Raw genomic sequence first — 21,658 nt, forward strand, 5'->3', positions numbered from 1 at the left:
GCGCACTGTGTCCAGGGGAGGAGTCACCCATCTCAGGATGCTTCGAAGACTCTTCCAGGACAACAATGTGCAATCATCCGGACCCAACACTAGGCGGCGATCTATGCACAGATATGAATTCAGCAGCCCACATGCCTCGAACTGTATAGTATTTAATCTGATGCGCCACAGAGTGAAGTGGCAGTCTCCTGAGAACCTACTTTGTGTCCTTCTAGGATAACTGTACTAGCTGCAGGTGAACCCAGAAGACGGAGGGCGTACCCTGCGCCGCCAGGACCAAAAGGTTCTGGTTCTTCATAAGTGTGCCCCATCAAAGGGCAGATCCATCAGGTGAGCTTGGACGTCTGGTAAAAAGTTAAAAGTTTGGAGCCAGTCATGTCACCAGACCAAGATGGAAGTGTCCAAAGCCTGGACCACCGAGTCCACGGTGTCCAAACCTGACTCAATATGTTTGGAGGCGTTCAGGCCATCATATAAGAGTCCTTGGAAATGAGCCCTCATATTCTCCAGAACATTAGGTACACCATTTGCACCATATTCCCCAAAGTATGGATGTATCGTGCAAGGAGGCAGTTGGAATCGATGGATTTCAGGGCCATGCTCACTGTCGAGAAGGCCTTCATACCCCAGGCTTCCAGATGCTACGATTCCCTGTCTGTAGGTACTGTCTGGAATGCTCCCCTAGACTGACCTGATGACCAGGAAGCCTGCATCACCTGCCTCTAAGACGATACGTAGGTGGAGAGAAAGAGAGGATCACTTGGAGCCGGGTGATAGCGGCGTGCCACTAGTATTTTTATTCCCCGGCCCGAAGATGGCTTCTCCATGGTGCCATGACTGGCAAAAGGTCACCAAACCTGCTGGAATGTAGGAGAGAAGTGTTTTTTAATTTAAAAATTAAGTAGATTAGGTTCACATCATCCTTTTTTTTTAACAATTTTTTATTTTGTGCATGATAACGCTGTTATATTTTACATCTTAAATTTGTAGTTTGCATACAAAAAAAAATGATATACTTAAATAGCCGAATACATTATACTGTATGTCATTAGACGCAAAACTCCATTGAAAGTAAGAAAAAAAAGATACAGTCTTGTGTCCTACAAGTTTTCGTATATCGTTCTTTCATGCACATTTTTATGACTTTTAACCCTCCACCCTTCCCTCCCTCCACCCCCCCAGGGTTGGCCGTCCATTCACCTTTCGAGCCATCTGGTCAGCGGTTCCCATATCTTTAAACCTTTTGCTCGAGATTGGATCCCTCTTTTTTCATATATAACTTTTTCAAAGTTGTAGTTCGACACTAGTCGAGTTAGCCATTGATGAAATCCAGGGGGAGTTGGATCTAGCCAGGCTGAGGTTAGAGTGAGTATATATACGGCCATGCCTATGAAAATCAGTTGTTCTCCTAGTTTTCCTTGGACCTCCCGATCTACCCCTAGACAGATCAAGGCAGAAGAAAGACTTACATCCCAACCTAATATTTCTTTGAAGAATTTAGTTATGTCGAATTTTAAAACATTCAGTGTGACGCAGGAAGCTAGCATATGATCCAGATCCGCCTGAGACGTAGAACAGCGTGGGCATAAAGTTCCCTTTCCATTTCCCCATTTAGCAATCTTTTTCGGCGTATAATAAAGTGAGAAGCAAGTTTTATGGTACTGCGCCTGAAGCCGTGCTGGTATAAGTATTTTCTGTGCTAATTCGGTTGAATGTAAAAATAGATCTTCTGTGATACCAATTTCCTCTTTCCATTTAGAAGCCCGCTGTCCCAAGTCATCAATCATTAGGGAATTGAGGGAGTTGTATATAATTCCTATAGATAAATGATTCTTTCTCAGCTTGTCTATGATAGGATTATTGACGAAACCTGATGGGCCACCACATTTCCTACCTAAGAAGTCGCGGAGTTGCAGATATTTGAAAAAATCCCTCCAGTCTAGTGCATATTGTTCTTTGAGTGTCTCAAAAGAAACTAAACCAGTGAGGGAATAAAAATCACCCAAGTTTGGACAAGCCATTGTCTAACCATTTCTTGATTACTGAATCTTTAAAAATTTCGGGTAAATTGGGGTTTTTATCGATCGGAGTGTAATAATTCAAGCGTCCAAGTCCTATCAGTTTCCTAACTGCTTTCATGATTTTATATCCAACGGCCAGTGTCTTAAACCGTACTTTTTTGTAATGAGAAACATTTAAAAATCTCCAAGCCCAGCCCCAGGCATCTTTGCCCATTATAAGTTCAATAGATGTGGGAATACTTTCTGGAAGGTCATCGATTGGTTTATCGGATAAAAGGGTGTAATTATACAAGAGAGTAGTTACCCAATAATACAGTCTAATATTTGGCAGAGCCAAACCTCCCCTGTCCTTTGGTAAGGAGAGGAACGTATATGCTCTCCTAGATTTTGCGTAGGACCAGATAAACCCAGCATACAGATCCTCAATCTTTTTTAAGCAATTGTTGCTGAATTCTAGCGGGATAGCCCTCATAAGGTAGAGAAATTTGGGAAAAAAGAGCATTTTAATGATATTGCATCTCCCGATTATAGAAAGATGTAAGTTATTTAATCGGCTTAACTCAGGTTTAATTTTATCTATCAGGGGGTCGATATGAGACTCGGCTAATTTTTCAACATTAGTCATAATATCAATTCCCAGATATGTGGCTCTCTCCACCTGTCTAATATCATCCCCCATACTAATATTTTTACAAACGATCTGGGTTTTAGCTCTATTGAGGGAGTAGCCTGACAGACGTCCAAATTTCTTCGCCTCTAGCTCAACTTCCGCCATTGACATTATGGGATTTGGCGTTACAAGCGCAATATCGTCTGCGTAAGCCAATACTTTTGTTTCCCAACCTTGAGTAATGATTGGGCTAATCCTTTGATTACCTTCCAATACTCGTAAGAAGGGGTCAATGTATACCGCAAATAAAAGAGGTGAACTAGGACATCCTTGACGTGTGCCTCGAGTTATTTTAAATGTCTCAGTAAATGTTCCATTTATAAATAGCTTTGCGGTAGGTTGGAAATATAGCATCTTAAATGCCTGAATGAGTCGGGGACCTAGCCCTACCCTTGACAGGGTGATGTGAACCTTCCCGACTGTCTAGGTTCACATCATCCTGACAGTTTTTTTGTTTGCATCGTTTGTGTTTCAGATTCTTGAAAAACATTCATAAATATGAAGACCTGATGAAAGGCACAGCACGCGTTGGCACTCTACTTGAACACTGCGGAACTACTTAAAATATAATGTTGGTATAGGTGAGGGTCTTGGACTAAAAATTATCCCCACCTCCCATTTGAGCAAGCTAAGTTCCCTGGATTAGGCGTCGCCTTGATTGTTGGATTTATTCAAAGTCTGAAGGATAGCCGCATGTTTAATGAATTCTGATGCAACAAACAGTGTACATTTTTCTATGAATTGTCTCTTTATGAATTGTCATGTTTTATGTATTGTTGTTAAAAAAATGTTTTTGTTATGAGTTGTTCTATGTCATATATGTTTGATAATTGAAACGCATGCGGAACCACCTTTTCCACTCTGAATTTTTTTTGCAAAAATACATGAAATCTTGAATAAGCTGGGTTAATAAATACCCTTAATCAAACACTAAAAGGTTTCGGTTTGATTGCAGCTGCAAAGGAATTTGGCAAAATTCAAAAGGAGTCAGGTATATCCCCTTAGTTCATTGCTAAATGACTAGCAAAAATGCATCAATGAATGGGAGTAGTGGCTCCGTAGTAGGTGCTGATGGCAAAAGGACCTCAGTGAGGACATTTGTCTTGATATCTGTGGTTGGAAGCTGTAGATTTAAAACCTATGCAGCCTTTTGCGCCCCTTTATGAAAGGACATGACTTTGGGCACAGAACGCAGCTGCCAGGTTGCCGACAGGGACACCGAAATTGTTCTCAGTCAAAAAAGAATTAGGACAACTACACTGGCTCCCTGTGAAACAAAGGGCGCGTTTCAAGGCCCTTTGTATGACTTTCAAAGCCCTCAATGGAATAGGCCCTGATCGCCTGAGGCGAAAATTCAAATGGTATGCTACTGGTAGGACTCTGCGGTCCACAGGATCAAAACAAGTCAGAGTTCCTACATTAAAAAAAAACAATTGGGGAGGTAGGAGTTTTATCACATGTGCATCCAAGGCCTGGAATAAGATGCCGTTTTATTAGACTCAGCAGATCTTCTTTCATTCAGGAAGGGGCTGAAAACATGGCTGTTTACTCAGTGACAGCTCTTATCCTGACAACCTGCAGGCAGGCAGAGCATAGCGACAGGACACCCAAGGGTAACCGTTGCGCTCCATAAGCTTAACTAATATAACATAACATATAGAGGTTGAATAGGGCAGGAGACAGGATCGATCCTTGAGGAACTCCTTGTCCAACAGGTGTTGTTTTTGAGGTGGAGCTGTTTAGTTTGATTATCTGTGATCATTGGTTCAGGAAAGAGGCAAACCACTGAAGGACAGTTCCTAAGATGCCTGCGCACTGTGAGAGGGTGTTTAGGCGGATGTCATTGTTGACAGTATCAAAGGCAGTAGAGATGTCCAGAAGGACAAGGAAATAGGTCTGCCATCATCCAGAGATGTGTGTAGGTCGTCTATGACGTTCAGTATTGCAGTCTCTGTACTGCAGCCTTTCCTGAACCCTGGTTGTGGCAGCACACATTTTTCGATGGCTTTAGTAAGGAGAGGGAGGTTAGTTATAGGTCTGAAATTGTTAAGGTAATTCTGGTCGGTGTCTGGCTTTTTGATGAGGGGGTGATTTACATGAGTTTGAGGAAGGCCAGCATGGAGCCGCTCATTAAGGAGGAGCAGGGAGGGTGTCAGCTTCATGCAGATGAGTAATTTGAGGATATGGTCGAATTCAGTCCAAGTTGCAATGGGGTAGAGATTGATGTTCTGCTTTAATGAGAGAATGAGTTTGGGGAAACAACCTTAGTTGAAAGTAAGGCCTTAGGCTGAACCTCGTTGCTCGGGGGCACCATTGGTGTCGGGTGGGGAGGTGGGTAGCACAGGATAGAATTCAATGTTGAGATATTTTTTCAGAGAAGAATGCTGCAAATTCATTGCAGTGCTTAGTAGAGTCGCTAATTGGATGTTGAGGGAGAGAGGAGGTTTGATGTCTGATGATGTTGAAAAGGTTATAAAGAAGAATCGAAAGCAGCCGGGTCATAGAGGACCGCACCACCAGAACTAGTCACTAGCAATATGCAATATTGCCCACCTCAAGAGATCTGATGCTTGTAGATCACAAATATACTCTTGACAATTAGTTTGAATGAGAGGCAATATAAGACCAAGTGTAATCAAATTATATAGTAATATATCAACAAAAAATATCTTGCATATTAGTGTTTTCTGTTCTTTTATTTTCTGTTGCATTTCATTTAAAAACAGCCAGCCAACGCGTTTCGCCCAGACATGGGCTTCTTCAGGGCAAGAAAAATGTAAGCACACAGCGTATTTTCTGGCGTGTTAGTCAGATGACGACTGAAAGCAAAATTAGATGATGGTATTAGCCGCATCGGAAGAGATTCGGATCCGTGTCCATAGTCAGCGTCCTGGGGCCAGCACGATAAGCGTCTTTAGGTCCGTTCCTAGACCGGTCAAGTTGGGCTCGGAAGAAGGAGGATTTTTCTCTTAAGATTTGTTAATGAGGGCTGTTGTCTTCAGTTTCTGTCAGCCAATCGGAGTTGTCGCCTCTGTATCATTAAGGTCTATATTAAACCAGGATCTGGAAGGCATGTTTCTTGTTTGGTTGAGTTTCAGAGTGGCGACCGTGTCAAGGAGTTCTTCCATTTTTGTGTTGTAGTAGGCTGTGAGGTCATCGACTGAGGTGTGGTCGAGTGGAGGTGAAATTTGGGAACCAACTAATCATCCGTACTCTGCCTGGGGGATTCGATGCATGTTCCTCACTGCTTGGGATGGATAGTTTGGGTGAGTCTTGAGAACAAGAAGAATTGGGTGGTGATCAGTCCAGTCGGTGGGCAGGGTAGAGTGGAGGGATAAGGTGTTATTGTTAGAGATGATTGTGTCAATGGTAGAGCCCTTATCGTGAGTTTGTATATTGCAGTGTTGGGTGAGATTGTTCACTTCCAGGAGGGTGGATAAGGATTGTACTATAGTCTTCTGCCTTATTCAAGTGCAGGTTTAGGTACCCTAGAATGTGTCTGTGCTGCCTTTTAGGGAGAGTAGCATTATAAGGTCTATTAAATCTTCAAGGAATTGTTGTTTTTCACCTGGAGGATGATAGATGACATGAAGTTTGATGGGGTTGCGGTTTTTAAAGGAGAGCTCCCAAATATTCAAAGATAGGGTATATAATGTGGTGAAAGGCAGTTAAGCACATATCTTTTTTGTGTATAATGGATAATCCACAGCCAAAGCCATCCTTGAGTCGCACTGAATGACTGAGAAGCCCGGTGGGGTGAGGAGATCTCTGAAAGCTGATCAGTGGTCATTCAGCTACGTTTTGGTTGGAAAGCAGCTGTCAATTTCGTGTCGTAGGATAGTTTCAGCTATGTCAGTGTCATGGTTGACTGCTGCTTGACTGCTGATAGAAAGTTTAGTAGCATGCAGCAAAGCGTAGGTGATGATCTCGGGCCAGGCTAATTGGGTTTAATGGAAGTTAGTTGGGCATGCAGCCTGGGAGGGTGTGTGATGTTAAGGGTCCTACTTGTTCCAAGGATGACAGACAGAAATCTTGCTGTGGCAGGGTTGGCTAGGAGCACGGTCATATGTGTTGCTAGCATTTCGGCTTCCCGCTGTGTCATTCCTGTTGTGGTGCGTCTAGGTTTTAGGTGGTGATGAGTGTAGGTGGTGGATAGTTCGCCTAGGGGTGAAGGCTGTGGAGTCAGAGTGTATATTTCTGGCAGGATCGGTGCTCGCTACAGATGCATGAGGTTGGGTCAGGATGTGTCAAACTTTGCGTCCTTGCGTAGTAACGAAATTTCATCCAAAATATTGTTGATTAGGAGTTCTAGACAGGCTATTATGGGGATTAGCAGAGAGTCAGTTGGGTCTGTGGGGAGGAGTGGAACTTGATGGAGCTCGTCGGAGTTGGGCTGTCAGCAAAGGTAGAATCCTGCCTGCTGTGGTTGGAGGACTGAGAGAGAAAGTAAATCTTGAAGCGAATCCAAAGTTTCAAAGCATCTGGGAATGGAAGAGGCTGTGAGGGGGTGGGGGAAACAGTGTGCGGGGGAATTGGAGAAGAGGGTTCAGCCAGTAGAGGAGGTGGTGTAGGGGTGGGTTCTCTCGAAGAGGGTAGAGGGGTGATGGTGGGAGTGGATGGCATGGAGGCACAGAGAGCAGTAAAGTGACAATAATGGATAGGTTTTGTTCAGAGGCTTGCATTAGGATGTTCCAATTTCTGTAAATGGTGATGGACAGTTCTTCTCTAAAGTTCTAGGATGGGGATATGGAGAGTTTAGATCCATAAGGAAGGTTCGTAGTATTCGTTAAGTGAAAATGTTTTAGGAAGTTCTCTCTCCATTTGACCGTTTTTTTAGTGTAGAAGATGAACCCCATTTTATGGCCTCCGTGTGGTGGATTGTAGAAGATGTTTGTTATTAGCGTTTCTGGATGCTCTTTGAGGATTTTGTGTTTGAAGTTTTTAGTGGCATGTTTGGTGAGGTTCGGTGGAAATGTAATGCAGTATGAGTTCGGGCCATCTCTTTCCATGTCAGTGCTGTGGCGTGGCATTGACACATCAGTAGGCTCCCGAACTTGATATGATACTTGGAAGTTGTTACTGGGGACAGCCAAAGTTAGGTTTTAGAAGAAGCAATAAGAGGTGTGCATATTGGATAAGATTGTATAAATACAATGGGGTGACCGCGTGTCCCTCAGAACCTGGGTATTTATCAGAGAAGCTACAGTGGTTCGGTTGGGTAAAGGAACTATTTCTTCACAAAGACAAAAGCATATATTTTCTCAAAGGTACCATTCAACTTGGATACTGAACGCAAACCAAGAAGTAGTGAAAGAAATTCAAATTCATAGTGTGGCAGACTCACTTTTACTGAAAAATGCAATCAGAATATTTATTTAACTTATAAGGCTGTCAAGACAGATAGTGACAAATAATGCAGTGAGGTGAGTGCTCAGTGACTGTGGTGATGTGAACGCAATATATCCTTTACCCAACAGAACCACTGTAGCTTCTCTCATTTTGGATAAGAGACAGCCTCCAATAGCTGAGATGGCTGCCCGTTTCAGCGGCGGCTTGATGAGGGGAGGTCGCCAACAAGTTCTGGTGGGATCGCTAAAAGGAAAAGGGGACCTGAATGCCAAAAAGCACCAGTGGGCCTTTCCAGGTTCTTGGCGGTCACAGTATCTAGGAGCTGGGGGTTGTAAAAGAGTTTATAGGCCAATCTGCAGGAGAGCCCTCTGTATTCGAGGGCATTTGTTTTTCCTCTTGGAAAGTCTTTGGAAGTCACGAGATCGGTGACTCCTCCTTTGGATCGTATTGCGCATGGGCTTCGGCTCCATCCTCAGATTGTTTTTCGCCAGCAGGGAAAGATGGAGTGTAGTAATAACAGTGAAGATGCCCATGTGTGTGCTATCTAAATAAGATAAACTGGGGCAGATACAGGTAGCCGGGGAGGCAGGTGGGCGTGTGTAGATCTGCAGCTCTACATGCCAAGAACAGATTCATACTGGTAAGTAGCATATTCCGTTCGAGGCATATGAGCTGCAGATTACACACTTGTGCATAGATTATATAGCAGTACCCACCGTTAGCGGCGACCACCCGTATCTGTTGCAGTGGTTTGAAATAATGTTTTGAGTACAGCCTGGCCCACACTAGCCTGTTGCTTAGTTTGCACATCTACACAATAGTGTTTGGTGAAAATGTGCGGTGTTGACCATGTAGCTGCTTTGCAGATATCATCTAATGGGATGTTCCCTAAGAATGCCATGGAAGCCCCTATTTTTCGTGTAGAATGGGCTTTAGGGGGAATGGATAGCGTTCGCTTTGCTTTGTGGTAGCAGATTTGAATGCATTTTACAATCCACCTAGCTATCCCTGATTTTGAGATGGGGTTGCCTTTGTGTGGTGGAGAGAAAGAGACAAACAGTTGTTTGGTCTTACGGAAAGGTTGTGTTCTTTGAATGTAGTAGAGTAAGGCTCGTTTGACATCTAGTGTGTAAAGTGCCCTTTCTGCAACGGTCTGTGGTTGCGAGAAAAATACTGGTAGTTCTACTGTTTGGTTTAGGTGAAAAGGAGAAATGACTTTAGGGAGGAATTTTGGGTTGGTACGGAGAACAACCTTGTTGTGGTGCATTTGGAGAAAAGGTTCTTGAATGGTAAGTGCTTGTATCTCGCTGACCCTTCTAAGGGAAGTGATGGCTACAAGAAAAGCGGTTTTCCATGTTAGGAATTGTAGTTCGCATTTGTGCAGAGGTTCGAAGGGATGCCCCATTAGCCTTGTGAGAACGATATTTAAGTTCCACACAGGTGAGGGTGGCACTCTGGGAGGAATTATTCTTTTAAGGCCTTCCATGAAGGCTTTAATGGCAGGTACAGAGTGATAGATGTTGCCTGTTTTGTAGGTAAGCTGCAATAGCTGCGAGGTGTACTCGAATGGACGTATAGGCTAGATTTCACCTTTGTATGTGGAGTAAGTAGCCTATGATGTGTTGAATGGACACGTCCAGTGGATTGATGGTGGTGTTATGGCAATAAACAACAAAACGTTTCCACTTGGCGGCGTAGCACGCTCTAGTGGTAGGTCTTCTAGCTTCTCTGTTGACGTTCATACAGTCATGGGGAAGATTTAGGTACCTGAATTCTAGGATCTCAGGAGCCAGATCGCAAGGCTGAGCTGTGCTGGGTCCGGGAGTTTGATTTCTCCATGGTTCTGGGTTAAGAGGTGTGGAGAGAGGTGTAGTTTTTGGTGCGGTACTACAGATAGTTCCAGCAGTGTGGTATACCATGTTTGTCTGGCCCACGTTGGAGCTACTAGGATTAGTGTGAGGGAGTGTTGTGGTAGTTTGCGCACCACTAGTGGAATGAGTGGGAGAGGCAGAAAAGCGTACGCAAATCTGCCTGACCAGTTCATCCATATCGCATTTCCTTTGGACAATGGGTGTGGGTATTTGGCGGCGAAGTTTGGGCATTTGGCGTTTGTGGGTGGCGAAGAGGTCTCTCTGTGGATGCCCCCACATTTGAAAGTACGGGTGAAGAACTTGCGGGTGAAGCTGCTACTCGTGGATCTGTTGTGTCTGCCTGCTGAGCAGATCTGCCACTGTGTTTTGGACTCCTGGGACATGCTGAGCTAGGAGAAAGATTTACTGGGGTATTGCCCATCTCCATATGCTCTGTGCTAGTCGAGATTGCTTTGGAGAGTGTGTGCTGCCTTGTTTTTGAATATAATACATGGCTGTCATGTTGTCTGTGCGGATCAGGACTGCCTTGCCTGAAATTTGGGTTTGAAAAGATTTTAGGGCTAAGAAGATTGCTAGTAACTCCAGATGGTTGATATGGAGTAACTTTTGTTGAGGTGTCCACTTGCCCTGTGTGGTGAGATGTAGTAGATGAGCTCCCCAGCCGGAGAGCGATGCGTCCGTTGTCAGTACTATTTGAGGAACCGGGTCCAGGAACGGTCGACCTTTGGAAAGGTTTGTGGTGTTCCACCACTGCAGAGAGCGATGGGTGCGACCGTCTACCAACACCAGATCTGTTAATTGACCCTGGGCCTGGTTCCATTGTTGCGCTAAGCACTCTTGGAGAGGACGCATCTGGAGTCTTGCGTGAGGTACTATGAAGATGCATGAGGCCATCATCCCTATTAGTTGCATAAACACTCGAGCTGGAAGGGAGTGTTGTGCTATGAATTGTGTGCGTAGAGCCTGAATGCTTGCAATCCTGGCAGGATTGGGGTAGGCTAGCGCTCTTGAGGGGTCTATGGGGGCACCAAGGTATTGTTTTATGTGGGATGGTTGTAGATGGGACTTCTGGTGGTTTACTGTGAAGCCCAGTTGGTGGAGTAGCTGAATCGTGGTGGACGTGTGGTGGACGTGTGTTGTACACACTGATTGTATGACCTGGCTTTTATCCGCCAGTCGTCTAAGTATGGGAAGACGTGAATGTGTTGTCTTCGCAAATGTGCTGCCACCACTGCTAGGCACTTGGTGAATACCCGTGGCGCTGTTGTGACTCCGAACGGGACCCCTTGAATTGGTAGTGTTGTCCGTCCACTACCAATCTGAGGTACTTCCGGTGAGCTTTGTGCACTGGAATGTGGAAATAAGCGTCTTTTAGGTCTAAAGTGGTCAAAAAGTCGTTTTGGGAGAGGAGCGGAAGTACCTGCTGAAGCGTCACCATATGAAAATGGTCTGAGTGTATGTATGTGTTTAGGGGCCGGAGATCTAGGATGGGTCGAAGAATCTCGTCCCTTTTTGGTATGAGGAAATATAGGGAGTAGACTCCCATATTTTGTTGGTTGGTAGGAACGGGTTCTATTGCCTGTTTCTGTAGGAGGGAGATTACCTCCTGCTTTAGGAGTATTAGATGTTCTTGTGACATTGGGCGCTGTCTGGGTGGAATGTCTGGGTGGGTAGATATTAGTTCTAGGCAGTAGCCTGACAGAATTATCTGCGTTACCCATTTGTCTGAGGTGATGGTAGCCCAGACAGGAAGGAAATGTTGGAGTCTGCCCCCGACCGGAGTGGAATGGTCTGGGGGGGAGCGGGTTAGTCATTGTGTAGGCGGTGTGGCAGAGCGGGCGTTGTTTGTTTTGCCTCTGCCTTTATTATTGTTACCCCTATAGCCACCTCTACGATGACCCCTTGTGAAGGTGGACTGAGTAGGGGATTTGTATGAAGTGGACGCGGTGTCTGAGGAGTAGCCTCTAGACGTACTTCGAAAGGAAGAGCGGCGAAAGGAGCGTCGAGGAGGGTGTGACTGTAAGGCTCCCATGGATTTTGCCGTATCCGTATCCTTCATTTTTTCTAGGGCCTCATCCACTTTTGGGCCAAATAGATGTTCCTGGTTAAAGGGATGGTTAAGGATGGAGGCTTGTACCTCCGGTTTAAACCCTGATATTCTTAGCCAAGCATGGCGACGGAGGAGGACGCTGGTATTGATGGCCCTGGAAGCTGTGTCTGCTGCATCTAGGGCACAACGTATGGAGGTGTTAGTAATAGTCTTACCCTCCTGAATTAGTTTGTTGGACCTAGCTTTATATTTTTCAGGGAGGTGGTGCATTATGCTTTCTAACTCGTCATAATGTGCCCTGTCATATCTGGCCAATAGCGCTTGAGTATTGGCGATACGCCACATATTGGCTGCTTGTGATGCAGTACGCTTTCCTGATGCATCCAGTAGTTTTGACTCTTTGTCAGGTGGTGGTGCTTCGCCTGACGCCTGGGAGTTTGCCCTTTTACGTGTAGTGGATACCACTAGAGAATCTAGTAGCGCTGGCCCTCTGATGTAGGAGGGATCTGTGGGGGCAGCTTTATATTTTCTCTCTATGCGTGGGTTAATGACCCTGGCCCTAACTGGGTCCTTAAAAACTTCTGGCGCATGCTTTACCACTCCTTTGAGCATAGGCAATATGGAGGTGGACCTATGTGTGGTGTCGAATGTGTCGAGGAGGAAATCTTCCTCCACGGGGTCGGTATGCAAGTGTACCCCGTGACAGTGTGCCACCCTTTGCAGTAGATGGTGGAACCCCAATGAGTCTTTCGGTGGAGATGGTCTAGAGGGGTAAAGATCATCTTGTGGCACGTTGGGGATATCAGGGATATTGTAATCGTCCCATGGGTCTGGGGATCCTGTAGGGGTGGGGTCCCCTGTGGGTAGGTCCTGGGGCACATCCCCTATGTCATCATATGGGTCCCCGTGACAATCATCGTGTGGAGAAGGGGTGGGAGAACTATGAGGTTGGGGTAGAGAAGGCGGAGGGGGTGGAGGGGGTGGAGGTGGGGAAGGTGGAGGAGGTGGGGAAGGTATTTTAACGGAGAGGTAGCAGAGTCCTTCCTCTTTGGAGGTGGAGGTGGAGCAGGCTTCTCCAAATGTCTCTTTTTGGTAGAGAGTGTCAAATGTCCAGTTTTTGGATCCTTGGTGAGTGTTTTTTGCAAGGGATCTTGTGTAAATAGGTCTGGTGAGGCTGGTCGGTCCGTCGGCGTCGGGGCCGTTGGCTTTTTAGGCTTTTCTGTGCCGGTTCGTTGTTTGGAACCCGGTTTGGGAACCTCCGGACGCTTTGTCGGCGCCGGGATGGGTTTCGGCTTCGAAGTGTCGGTGCCGGTGGCCTTGTGTGCTTTGGTCGGTACCGAAGGTGGTGTCGGTGCCGAAGAGCTGGGTTTCGACCCAGAGTGCTTTGGTGCGGGGCTCGGTGTCAAGATGGAGGTCGGCTTCTTTTTCAGTGCCGAAGCGTGTTTATCCGCACCGACGGTAGGCTGGCTCGAGCCTGAGCCGCCGGAAGGCTTGCTTGGCTTTTTTACCGGGCCCGAAGGTGCGATGTTGGAAGCAGTGTACTTGGTCTTGCCTAGGCCCGGAGGCGAAGGTGTGACCAGAGCCTTTTTCGGTGCCGGCAGGGGTAGGGAGGGGGGGGGGGATCAGTACTCACGACCCTCTGCGCCGGGGTGATGTCCTCCACTTCTGAGTCGTCGGCTTCGGAAGCGCTGACGAGGCCCTCGTCGGTGTAACGCTCTGGAGCGTCTATGCCTTCTCCGAAGATGTCGTCTGGAATCGTCGTCGAGGAGTGCGCCATAGGTCTTCTGGCTCTTCGGTCCTGAATAGTCTTTTTGGACCGGAAGGACTTACACGCCGGACAGTCTCGAGCCTCGTGTTCAGGGGAGAGGCAGAGATTGCATACCTCGTGGAGATCGGCGTGGGGAAATTTGGACACACATCGAGGGCACTTTTTAAATGGAGTCCTTTCCATTAGCCACGACCGGAGCTTGGAGAGGCCCGAAGGCCGCCGTCGCAGACTGGAACCGAAGGTCTGTGCCGATGAGAAGGCGCTTCGAGTGGGGGAGATCGCGATCAAAACAATACTGCGGTTTGGGGTGAGGATTGCGCGTCGATCGTCGAACTGGAAGCTGTTCGGAACCGGAGCGCTAAGATTACATTCGAGCCCGATGGCGGAAAAAAACAATCTGAGGATGGAGCCGAAGCCCATGCGCAATACGATCCAAAGGAGGAGTCACCGACCTCGTGACTTCCAAAGACTTTCCAAGAGGAAAAACAAACTGCAAACATCCGGGCCCAACACCAGATGGCGATATATGCACAAGTGTGTAATCTGCAGCTCATATGCCTCGAACATAACAGTATATGCATAAAATAAAAGTATTAATGAAAATAACCACAAGAAATGACCGCACAGGCATCAAATAAGTGTAAACTAACAGGGTATCCATAAAGAGACTAAAAACGTGCAAGATGACAATATGGGAGTTTAATACCAAGTTCTAATGTAGATATGCTCACGCTTCCATGTGGGGTTAGTGGGCAATCGTGTTATCATGGGCAGTATTTATTAATCGCATGAGGTGGTTGTCAATGCAAGGAAATCCCACATCAGATACAAAAAAAATACAATGCAGAAGTCCCCAGTTCAGATTCAGGAGAGATCATCATGGACAAAGAATTCTCAGTTCAGTGGCACAATGATGCAGCGCAAGGTAGGCCAGGGGGATTATCAAGCGCAAAGAACGCCCAGATCAGAGGCACCAGAAACATAGTGCGGGGAGTCCCCTTTTTAGAGGCAGGAAAGATAAACATGCACTCTGTGCTGAGCGTTCCTCCCATAAGGCAGAGACCGGCAAATTAACAGGGAGGGGGGGTGCTCTTAGGTAGTGAGGGCCGTCATGAGGACGTATGTCGTAGAGGAGCAGTGGGCTCAGGCAGGCTGATTTTAAACAAACTGATGTGAATTGCAGCAGAGGGGTTCAAAGTGGCAACGGGGTGAGAAACTGTTGGAGGCAGAACACAGTGGGCTTCACATGCAGTTATAGGTGGGAGCTTGCCACGAGGGGCGGGTCGCTCAGCCGATCTGTGGACTCCAGCTTGAGTCCACGAGCGACGCAGCTCCAGGCATAATGAAAGGGACGGCAGTCCCTTGATTTGAGTACACACGTAAAAGTTGACCTGCTCACTTGCTATTAGCGCAGCAGCAGGGGCCAGTCAGGCAGAGAAGGCTGCCAAGCACCTTAGAGAGAGGGGCAGCGTTGGCTTAAAGAGAGAAATAGGTGTCTCCTCACTGTCCCTGCATCCGGCGAGTTGCGTGCTTGAGGGTGATGGGGGGCAGTCTCTTGGTCAGCGGCATTTGGGACAGTGCTTCGCCCACCTGCAAAATTCAGGATGCACCGGGAGAGGTCGAGCGAATCATGAGAGTTGGGGGCAGTGCAGGCTCATCTCTTGTTATTACACTTTTCGCACTCCCAAACACATGGACGAAAGCGTCTCCCAGACCCAAGATCCAGCAAGCTGGGCGCTTGTAGTGGGTTGAGGGGGACAACGTCTGTCTGCCCCTACAGCAAGCCCAGGTTCGATTGCGGACGTGTTGCCTGAGCCGCAGGAGGTTGGAAGCAAGGGGACAGCAGAGGGCGCACCGCTCGTTTTTTCACTCCACAACACATGGACGCACACACTCCCAGTCCTCGGGTCTAGACGGCCAGGAGGTCGAAAAGGATGGATTGCAGTCCTGCAGACAGGGATGAGGCTGCATGAGTGGATCAGGTCAGACGGTCGCCTGCAGGCATAGAGTGGTTAGTACACACTATTGAGGACATCGAAACGGTCTCCAGCTATTATATTATTTTTACTTTAACACGCTCCAAGAAACATGGATGGCTTGGTCTCCCTGCTTCTGGGCATTGCAAGCTGCTTGCTTGCAGGGGATCAAGTGAGGCAGCGTCTGCCCCAGACAGCTTCTGTGAGCCCCTGCAGCTAGGCAATATGCTTGGTTCAGTGCATTTGAGAAATCTGAAAAACAGCTGCAAGTGAAATATCAGTTGCCTTTTGATTGTAGGTATCACTTCTGTGCTGGATATCAGCATGGTACAGCCATGAATTTGTAACATTTAAACAATCTAAGGTTTTTAATGCTTGGTGCCATACCTTTCTCATCCTGACTGGCTGGGCAGAAGAATGCTCTGGACGTAACGTTTGTCAGATTGTTAGCATTTTTTCTTCAAGGAGTGGTATTTCCATCCAGTCCCCCTAACCGAGGAACATACACCTGCCAAAGCTTGACCCACATCTGTGTAACCCCTGGTTTCAGGAGTGTGGAGGACCAGGCATACATGGGTTTTCACTGTATTCGAGTAAGTAGCCACACTTTAGGCATCAGGGAGTTGTTTTCAACAGGGAACTTCCATAGGCAGTGTATGCTGTACTTGGGTCATAAGGTGAGCTGGCACCCAGAGAAACATATTACTAACAGACATTTAAAAAAACGTGGGGACCGAGTGGTTCAGTAGTTATAAAAGAGCAAATACCCAAACAAGTCAAGTGTCAGATACGCGTCATATCTCACAAAGAAGTAAACGAGATAATCAAGTCCTCAAGTAGAACCGCATAGTGGGCAGCCCAACCATGATAAGCCGGCTCCCTGGTAACGGTCTTAGCTCCACTAAAGCAGTGCGCCCAGCAAACTCCTGTTACAGTAGGACTGTAACAGGAGTTTGCAATAAAGTCCGAGTAAAAGACTACGGTGAGGTGGAGAAAAGGCTAAAAAGAGTTGCTTTGTTTTCCTGAACGTTTTTGTTCTATATATGTACAACACAAGTGCTCTATTTACATCTAGAGTATGAAAAACTCTTTCTGTAACAGAATCAGGACGGGGGAAAAAACTCGGAGCCCAAAGGACTTTGGTAAAATTGTGACACTACGTTAGGTAGGAATTTAGGATTGGCACAAAGAACAAGCTTGCCTCTAGGTATGCCTAAGTGAGGTAATGGTAACTAAGAATGCCATTTTTAGAGAGGGAAATGCAGGGGGCATGAGTGAAGAGGCTCAAAAGAGGGAACAATGAGTCTAGTAAGAACAATGTTAAAATTCCAAGATGGTGCTGAAGGAACCCTAGATGGAATAACTCATTTGAGTTCTTTCATGAACGCTGTGATAATTGAGATTTTGAATAATGAGAGATGCTGTCTATTTTGAAAATAGGCATACATTTCAGCAAGTTTTAACCTTATCGAAGTGTAAGCTAAATTTTCTTTCTGTAAATAAAGTAGGTAGCAGATAATGTCTTGCACTGTAGCTTTTATAGGGGCAATTTGTTTGGACTGGCAGTAACAGGTTTTAATGTGGCTCTGCAAGATTCTTTAAGAATGTTTATACATTCTTGCGGTAAGCTAAGTTAGCCAAACTCTATGATCTCAGGAGCCAAACTGCAAGGTTGAGCGTTTTGGGGTCTGGGTATCTGATTTGTCCTTGATTCTGAGTGAGAAAATCTGGCATGTTGGGGGAGCTTCTCGTGTGGAGCTATTGAAAGATCTAGCGGTGTTGTGAACCAGGGCTGACATGCCCATGCAGGAGCTAAAAGGATCATGGTGAAAGAGGTTTTCCTGAGCTTCCGTACCAGTAATGGAACGAGAGGGAGAGGTGGAAAAGCGTAGGCAAATATCCCTCACCAACTCTTCCATAGTGCGTTGCCCTTGGACAGGGGGTGTGGGTATCTGGAGGGGAAGTTTGGGCAATTTGATTTTCTGCTGTGGCGAAAAGGTCGATCTGAGAACACTGAAAGTAGGGAAGGAGGAATTGTGGTTCGAGTTCCCACTAAGGGGTCTGTTGCTGCATCCTGCTGAGCAGGTCAACAAAATCGTTGACTATCCCCAGCAGATATTCTACCAGCAGGAGAATGTTGTGGTGAAGAGCCCAATTCCATATGGCCTGAGACAGGTGTGATAGTTGTGAAGACCATGTCCCCTCCTGTTTTTGTAGACAATGCATGCTATCATATTTTTTATCCGGACGAGGACAACCTTGTGTGACAGGTGAGGAAAGAAAGCATCCAGTGCTAGAAATACTGATTTAAGCTCCAGGAAGATGATGTGTAGAGATTGATGTTTGACATCCCACAGACCTTATACTGTCAAGTCTTGTAAGTAGGCACCTCAACCAGTGTTCGATGCGTCTGTGGTGAGAGTGATGTGAGGAATAGCGTCTAGAAAAGGCTGCCCCTTTAACAGATTATTAGTGTTCCACCACTGCAGAGAACGGCACGTTTAGCGCTTTATCAACACTAGATCTTCAAGGTGACCCTGTGACTGAGACCTCTGCTGAGCTAGACTTTGCTGTAGAGGGCGCATTTGTAACCTTGCTTGGGGAACTATGGCAATGCATGAAGCCATCATTCCTAGCAGAAGCATGACAGTCCTTAGTGTGAGTGTTTTGTTTGGAACTGTGGAAGAGTTACTGAAAGTTCTGAATTCGAGTGGGATTGGGGTAGGCTAATCCTAACTGAGTGTTAAGGATTGATCCCAAGTAGGGCTGAACTTGTAGAGGTTGAAGGTGAGACTTTGGGGTATTGATAGTAAACCCCAGCCTGCGAAGTAGATCCATTGTCATCTGAGTGTACTGTTAGCATTGTTTTTGAGCTGAACCTGATCAGCCAAACATCCAGGTATGGGAATAAGTGGATATTTTGTATTCGCAGATGTTCTACGGCCAATGCCAAGCAGCTGTGACCCCGAACGGAAGTACTTCGAATTGATAGTGCATGTCTGCTATAACATATGTGAGGTATTTGCGGCGAGCAGGATTGACACACATACACAAGTAAGCTAAGAGATTACAAAAAAAGGGGACGTCTTGTCAGTGAGTTACTTAACCAGTTGGATTAATAAAGCATGCACAAGAGTCTCCTAAATTAAGTGTCGACTGCATTAAATGAAAATTAAGTACTGAATTTGGCAAACAAAAACTTCTCACACAGAGCACATTCTAACTCAATTAACTTGAATAAAATGAGGGAAGAGAAAAGAGTGGAAGGTGAGGCAAATTTAAATACATTTCTTACAGGAAACAGGATCCTAAACCCTATTGACAGGCCAGAACCAAATACAAAAGTTGAACACTATTGCTGCTTCTGGTGCATAGCTCAACACTGTTATAACAATTTTGTACACAAAGATAAGGTATTACAGTACACACATGATATAACAAGTTTGCATACTTCGAAATTCAGAGAAGGTAGAAAATTAAATTGCTAATCCCAATAAAATCGCATTAAAGATGTTCACTCAATGACAATTTTATGGTATGGCAAAAACACAGCACAAATAGGTTTTTGATTGTTGTTTCCATCAAATAACATCGTACATTCAAACTTCTTGTGATGCTGGATTATTGACAAATGATTAGCTTGTAACTGCAATATCCAGAAAGAATATACTTACAGCAAATGCAACCATAGATCATCCAACATATCATACAGAGTAAAAAGAACAAATATCCTATGAAGTAGCGATGATTGCCCGCTCCTAAAAATAAAAATACATATTAAAAGATGAGAGGTTTCAATATTTAAAAATGTGAGTGTACTAGATTAGTGGTAGAAATAATTAAATACAAAGTTCCCAACAATTCTATAAGGTATGGCAATTAATCTGGACAGGGATTGAAAACTTAAGTGGATATTGTGACTATGATATTCCTTAAGAAGCATTGAACATGCTCATCAGCATAAAAATAGACACTCACATATAGTGGACAGGCTCAGTGTTTCCCTGTTAAATGGGGCAGTAGGGACACATCCACCCATTAAAAGAAAAAAATAATTCAGTTATTGAACATAATGAGCGGGTATTCAGAGCAAATGGGTAAGAAATACATATGTCGCTGAAAAATAAAAATAGCTTCACAACCCCACAATGATGAAGAACAAGTTACTTACCTTTGGTAACGCATCATCTGGTAGAGACTATCTAGCTGCAGATTCCTTACTTTTGAATTGCCATACATCAAGCTGGATCCAGAAATGTTTGCTAAACAATACCCTTGCGTGTGCAGCGTCAGGAAGCTCCATTTGGTTCCACGTGATGTTACCCGTGACCGCAGCATCCCTTATGACGTTGCAGTGCCTACATAGGTGCCACCCAGGCATGCAGACACAGTACTTTGATGTAGTTGTGTGCAAAACTAGGGTTTTGAAGAGGGGGAATAACCCTAGTCCTAGAACATTAGTCCGCAAAGCAGGGAGGCATGGGTGGGGCTGTAAGGAATCTGCAGCTAGAGTATCTACCAGATAATGCATTACCGAAGGTAAGTAACTTGTTTATCGGATAGACTTCTAGCTGCAGATTCCTTACCTTTGAATTAGATACCCAAGCCATACCATCCCAACGGTGGGCTGTCGACTAATTTGATAAACTAGGAGGTCCCGCAGGACCAAGCGAGCAAAATGCCCATCCCTGCGGAACTGACCATCCAAACAACAGTGTTATGCAAATGTGTGCAAAGATGCCCACAATCCAGCTTGACCTATGTCTTGCACAGGGACACCCAGAGCCAAGGCCGTAGTCGCAGCCTGTCCCATTTTGGAATGGCGCCCTTAATCCCTCAGGGGGCTGCTTATTCGCCAGGCCGTAGCAGATCTTGATGCAGAGAACGACCCAGCGAGAAATGTTCCTTTTCTGCACTGCCCTTCCCTGCTTCAGTCCCATGTACCCCACAAAGTCGCCTACCCAGAACTCTTTAGTGCAGTCAAGGTAGAAAGACGACGTTCTTTTTATGTCCAGACAGTGGAGACCCTCCACTTCTTTAGAAGGATGCGGGTGAGCAAAGAAGGTGGGCAAAGAGATGGACTGACCCAGATGGAATGGGGTCACAACTTTTGGCAAAAAAGAAGTCCTGGAGCAAAGCACCAACTTGTCCGGAAAGGACATAAGATAAGGAGGCAAACAAGTTAACACTTGCAACTCACTCACAATACAGGCCAATGTAATTGCCACTAAGAAGGCTGTTTTGATGGGCAACAGCCGGAGGGGACAACTGTTCAGAGCCTCAAATGGATTGCACATTAGGTAGGTGAGGACCAAATTAAGGCCCCACTGTGGCATCACATGGGATGTAGGTGGAAACAGGTGAGCCAGTCCTTTTAGGAATCTATGAACAATGGGAGATTTGAAGAGAGAAGGTTGGTTTAGCAGCCACAAAATGTCAGACAGAGCAGAAAGGTAACCCTGAAGAGTCCCCAAAGCAGAGCCCTGCTGGGCAAGGGTCAGAATGAAAAAGAGGACAGTAGAAAGTGAAGCAGATAGGGGGTCAATAGACCTCTCAGTGCAGTACAATACAGGTTTTCTGCCACAGGCGTATACCATCTTGATAAGAGGGTAGATATCTGGCCGCCAGAATAACATTACAGACTACAGGAGGAAGAGCAAAAGCTATAAACTACCACTCAATCTACATATGGAGACGCGGACTTTAGGCCTTTTCATTAGTTAGAGACAATGCATACCTACACAATTTGCTCTCCACCATAAAAAAATTATACCAGAAAGGTGGTGTAACCCAAACATGGCATGGCCAGAAGGAACACAGGTTGTAAGCATATATGTAGGAGCCCACAGACAACTGGACTTTTCAACTTCCTTTTATGCATATCTATGGATAGCCAAGGATACAGATCACTGTGCATGGAAGCAAATACCAAATATGTCCATGGGTTACATTT

At 45.8% G+C, this 21,658-nt stretch overlaps 1 protein-coding gene across 1 annotated transcript in view; it reads right to left on the reverse strand.

Moving 5' to 3' along the window:
• ZDHHC17 (zDHHC palmitoyltransferase 17) overlaps positions 1-21,658 on the reverse strand; it is a 505,513-nt gene that overhangs the window by 65,935 nt on the left and 417,920 nt on the right. Inside the window, exon 14 of the mRNA XM_085653012.1 lies at positions 19,380-19,463. Coding sequence (XP_085509138.1) covers positions 19,380-19,463 — 84 coding nt within the window. The remainder of the gene's footprint in view (positions 1-19,379; positions 19,464-21,658) is intronic.

Source organism: Triturus cristatus, chromosome 4_1, assembly GCF_964204655.1.
Source record: "Triturus cristatus chromosome 4_1, aTriCri1.1, whole genome shotgun sequence".
NCBI classification, from domain to species: Eukaryota; Metazoa; Chordata; class Amphibia; order Caudata; family Salamandridae; genus Triturus; species Triturus cristatus.